Source organism: Myotis davidii, unplaced genomic scaffold (genome assembly GCF_000327345.1).
Source record: "Myotis davidii unplaced genomic scaffold, ASM32734v1 scaffold390, whole genome shotgun sequence".
Taxonomy (NCBI): Eukaryota; Metazoa; Chordata; class Mammalia; order Chiroptera; family Vespertilionidae; genus Myotis; species Myotis davidii.
In genome coordinates this window covers 563,831-569,346 of record NW_006282748.1, presented here as the reverse complement: position 1 = coordinate 569,346, position 5,516 = coordinate 563,831, and the positions used below count along the sequence as shown (strand labels likewise).

The following is a 5,516-nucleotide window of genomic DNA, read 5'->3' as shown; positions in this document are numbered from 1 at the left end:
AATGCCCACTTCCGCTCTCTGGGGTAGGAGGTCTCTCATGTCACCCAATAGTATCCTTCCCCCAGAATGCAGTGCGTTCCATCTGCGGACTTAAGCCTCACATAGCCTTCTTGGGTGCTTAAGGAATAAGTCTGGTGGTGGTTTTGATAAGGAAGAGACTTAACATTTGCCTTTTCCTAGTTTAACTGTGTCCTTTGTTGAAGTGCTTCTTGGCGAGTCCCTGAGCCATTTCCACCACTGCCCTGACTGAGATTGAGCCCCCCACCTCAGCCAAATTAGTGCAGCAGTGATCTGATCACCCACCTTGCAAACCACTACCACATCCATTGGCTTTTTATTACATGACTTATCTGCAGAAGACGTAAGTTACATCATATGATGCTAATCATATTACATCCACCCCTTGTGGTATCACGTAGAAATTTCTCAGTCTGAATTTAAAGGCCTTTTATCACTGGCTTCGGGCAACCCCTCCAACTTAATTCCTACCTGTGACTCCTAGCAGTCCCTCTATCACTTATTCTATCATCCACCCTCTCCATTGGTGCCTTCTCTCAATTCCGAGCTGGCACCCCAAATACGAGCTAGCACCCACAAAGCCAGCTCGTATCAGGACCTTGAACCCAGCCCACTCATGTCCCTGTGTGTCAGCACCACCCAGTTTCATACCAGCTGCTCTTCCACTTGTCCCATTAGCTAAGTCTCCCCAGGTTGACGGTGGTCCCTATCATTGACATTGGTCTCTATCCTAGCTTCTTCCTCATTTCCTGCAGGATCTGGGCAAGCTTCTGTGGTCTACAGTAAATAATGAAATCATTTTGACCCTGATCAGGTGTTTGGCCACCTGAAAACTGGATTGATGACTTTCTAGAAATGGAAGTGTTCATTTTTCTTGTGAAAAGAAATAGTAAAGGGTGTTCCAAAATTCACGCAAGAAGTAATTTTGATAGAAAACACAGGTTTATAATTAAAAATTGTAAATTTTTTTATTGATTAATAAAGTATACATATAGGGTTATGTATGGAATAGCATATAGGGTAAATGGCCTCTACAGCTTTGCTGGAGCCGTGGTCAGCCGTGGTCTTCATTGTCCCTGCTCCTGGGCCATAATTGGTACTTGGTCATGCTTATCAAATTGAAGGGATTGAAATCAAAGGGCAACAGATATTAGAATCTGATTCAATAAACCAAGTAAAATTAAGCTTTTATTTTGTGTTGTTGTTGTTAATGCTCACGCAAAATTTAAATCTTGCGTGAATTTTGGGATACCTTTATTTGTTTGTAGCCAATACTCATGATCACCCAGCCGTGCACATGCACCTGCAACTTTCACAGACACCCTTACAACTTTTCCAGGTGTGACGAGAAACCGATGGAGATTGGAGATATGGTTTCCCACAGTAGCCCACTTGTACTGTGTTCCTCTCACTCTTCTAACACGTGTGACCCTCCTCTTTCCCCAGAGAGCTCCTGTGAAAATAAGCGGGCAGACCTGGTCTTCATCATCGACAGCTCCCGCAGCGTCAACACCCACGACTACGCCAAGGTCAAGGAGTTCATCCTGGACATCCTGCAGTTCTTGGACATCGGCCCTGACATCACCAGAGTGGGCCTGCTCCAATATGGCAGCACCGTTAAGAACGAGTTCTCCCTCAAGACCTTCAAGAGGAAGTCCGAGGTGGAGCGCGCCGTCAAGAGGATGAGGCACCTGTCCACGGGCACCATGACCGGGCTGGCCATCCAGTACGCCCTGAACATCGCTTTCTCGGAAGCGGAGGGGGCCCGGCCCCTGAGGGAGAATGTGCCCCGGGTCATCATGATCGTGACGGATGGGAGACCCCAGGACTCCGTGGCCGAGGTGGCTGCAAAGGCCCGGGACACAGGCATCCTGATCTTCGCCATCGGCGTGGGCCAGGTGGACCTCAACACGCTGAAGGCCATCGGGAGCGAGCCTCACGAGGACCACGTCTTCCTGGTGGCCAACTTCAGCCAGATGGAGTCGCTGACCTCCGTGTTCCAGAACAAACTGTGCAGTAAGTCCTGCCCCGTGGCTCTCCCAGGGGCGTCATGAGGGTCTCTTTGTTCATCTTCCAGGTTCAGGCTGTGCTGCCTCGTCCCAGGGACTGTGCCTGTAAGGGGTTCAGCAAAGGCCAGAGTAGACATGGCGATTTTTTAAAAAATATATTTTATTGATTTTTTACAGAGCGGAAGGGAGAGAGAGAGAGAGCTAGAAACATCGGTGAGAGAGCAACACCGATCAGCTGCCTCCTGCACATCTCCTACTGGGGATGTGCCTGCAACCCTGGTCCATGCCCCTGACCGGAATCGAACCTGGGACCCTTCAGTCCGCAGGCCACGCTCTATCCACTGAGCCAAACCGGTTTCGGCAAGACATGGCAATTTTTGGCACCGAAGGGTCTTGGGTTTGATTTCTGGTCAAGGGCACGTACCTGGGTTGCCGGTTTGCTCCCAGCCCCCAGTCATGTGGGAGGCAGCCAACTGATATGTCTCTCTCACATTGATGTCTCTCTCACTCTGTCTCTCTCTCTCCACGCTTTCCTCCCTTCCTTTCACTCTCTCTGAAAAGCAATGGAAAAATATCCTCAGGTGAGGATTAACAAACAAACAAAAAAGCCTGGGTCCACCTAGGGGCTCCAGGAGAGCTTTAAGCAGGGGATAATAATCAATCACTAACGTTTATTGATCTTAAATATGCGCTGTTTTGAGCTGTTAGCATATGTTAACTCATTTTATTCACACAACAAACCTGTGAAGTAGGTGCTAGTTGTAATTCCCGTTTTATAGAAAAGGGAACTGAGACCCAGGGAGATTTAGTAACTTGTTCCAGGGTCACACGGCACTAAGTGGTAGAGGAGATGTGAATGAACCCAGGCATCCTGGCTCTGGCCCTACGCTGTAACCACTGTGTGCCACACAGACTTGAAAGATGAGCAGGAGTTCACCGGCTATGTCGTCGGGACGACTGCCTTAAGCCAGGAAAGGAATGACAATTTCTATTGTTTCTTTCTATTTCACTTAAAAACAACAACAAAAAACGAGTCCCGATTTCCTGTTCATTTGGTGACCTGCTAAGGAGTCATGACCCACAGTTTGAAAAGTGCTGGTGAGGGACAGGCAGGGAGGGGTGGCCATGGCACCCAGAGACAGGGTTTCAGAGGGAGGCAGGGCTGCGAGTGCTGCTGGGTCTCGGTCTCCCAGTGGGAGTGAGGCGGGAACCTTGATCAAGCCGCCAGGAAGAGATGCGCTCTGGAGCCAGGCTGCCCTTGAGTGCGAGTCCTGGCTCTGGCTCTCTCTGGCTGTGTGGACGTGAACTTGGACACGGCGGAGGCTTTGTAGCCATGGGCAGTGAATTCCCTCACCAGCCATAGCAGGGGTGGGGTAGGCCTCCCGAGGCGGCATTCCCAGGCCACCCCTGAGACCACCAGAGAAACTCGGAGGCCAGCTGTCCTGTGATTAACGCCCTGTCTACAGGATGACCAAAACCTACACGTCCTGGGGTCCACCGCTTTTGCCACCCAGTGAGAGAGGACACAGAAATTAGGGGCTGAAAATGCATGTCTATCCCTGAAAACTCATTATAACCGGGGCAGGGCTGCTTTTAATTAACCTTCTGGTACCTGCTTTATCAACCTAGCCTGGTATTTGGAACCCAGAGGCTGGCCGTTCCTACCCTAATAGCCCCACCCACCCCTTTTCTCACCTCCACCCAAGCTCCAAGCGCCCTCCCTTTGGCTAGCACCGCACTGTTGTCTGTGCCCATGGGTTATGTACCCCACCCCACCCAGGCCAGTCTCAGTGTCAGGCCCTAGAAGTGTTCCTCAGACACACCTTTCACCAACCAACCTGGGCAAAGTCTACACTTACTGCACCCGTTGAAGCCCTGTTGTGTTCATTGGGAGGGCAGATTGGCTCCAACAGATGTTGACTTTACATGCCCGGTCATTGTTCCTTTCAGGAGCCCCAGTCAGCCCCACCAGTCCTTTGATGATCCCTTTAATCATTCATGCATTCATTAATAAACATTTGTGAACATTCATATTTCCTGGTTAAAAAAAATCCAGACCTGCCAATAGCAGTCTGTTCATGAATGATTCCTTCCCCTGAACACAAAGCCTTGACCTAGTTTCAACCCCTGAGAAATGAGACCACTCGCAGGCCAGGCGAGGGGGCAGGGCTGGCACGTCCCCACCAGTCATTTCACAAAGGCCCCGCCCATGGAAGAGCCAGGCATCAGGGCCTGATGCTCATGGACTCACTGCACACTCGCCCAGAGAGTTTTGCCGGTGGAAGCTTTTTATCCTACCTTAGTAAAAATGTCTGGGACTCTTTTGGTTGAAAGTAGTAGAAATTCAACTTGAACTAGGTTGAGAAAGGAGGGGTTGCATGATATTACTCATGGCATTATGGAGAAGAGTAATGATTGACAGTCCTGCCTTCTCTCCATCTCTTCCCTCTGCTGCCCCATGGACTCCTGTAGTCCATGGGCACAGAGCGTATCAGCCCACGGACCACCGTTGCCTGTGGTTTAAGCCCCCTTTTTCTCAGTTCTGGTTCCTAAATGCCAAGAAAGGACTCTGGTTGTCAAACCCTGTCCCACCAGCGGCGGCCAGGAGAGGGGCTGCCTCAGACCCACATGGCAGCTCCCACAGTTCCCAGGCATTTGGAGTAAGAAGGGCAGTTTCTAGGAAAAGGGGGTGCTACGCAGAAGAAACAATTTCAGTGCATATACTGAGGGTCCCTAGACACTGCTCCTGCCTTTATTCTACAGGTAAAGACATAAAGAAAAAGGAGTTACCCAATGTACCTGAACTCCCTCCTTTGTTTGGGGCTGAGGGGAGCTGGAACACAAAGTCTGGCCTTTCGTCCAGCGCTTTTCCCATTACACTAAGCTACGGTCTCCTGGTTCCAGTGTCTTCTATGGTGCACAGCCCAAACCAGCCTCAGTGACACGCTGTCACTCTAAAACTATGCAGTAGTTCTTTTAATTTCTCCATCTGACAGGTGACGGATGTAGAGTTTAGAGAAATTAGATAATTCTGACGAGGCCATGCACGGTAAGTGGCGAAGCTGAGTGCTGGTCTGTTTCCAGAAGCCGTCCTCTTCACCACTGTGCTGTCTGCTCGCACAGGTACTTTCTCTGCCCCACATCTCCTGTCTGTCTTCCTTTTTCATCTGCCAGGGTCCCCGGGGCTCATCACTTGGGCCTTGCACCAATTCTTTTTTTATTTTTAATGTTTTTTATTGATTTTTAGAGAGAGAGGAAGGGAGAGGGAGAAGGGAGAGATAGAAACATCAGTGAGAGAGAAATAGGGATCAGCTGCACCCCCTGCACGCCTCCCACTGAGGATCGAGCCGAAACTGGGCATGTGCCCTGACCGGAAACTGAACCAGTGACCTCCCCGGTGCACAGGATGATGGTCAACCACTGAGCCACACCAGCCAGGCCTTGCACCAGTTCTAAGTGCTGCGTAGCTGGTTTCCTAGACTTCAGACC

At 50.3% G+C, this 5,516-nt stretch overlaps 1 protein-coding gene across 2 annotated transcripts in view; it reads left to right on the top strand.

Moving 5' to 3' along the window:
- The window catches only part of MATN2 (matrilin 2), a 100,402-nt gene that overhangs the window by 34,074 nt on the left and 60,812 nt on the right, over nt 1-5,516 (top strand). For both annotated transcript variants that reach the window (XM_006753182.2, XM_006753181.2), the window contains exon 2: nt 1,465-2,034. In XM_006753182.2, coding sequence (XP_006753245.1) covers nt 1,465-2,034 — 570 coding nt within the window. The remainder of the gene's footprint in view (nt 1-1,464; nt 2,035-5,516) is intronic.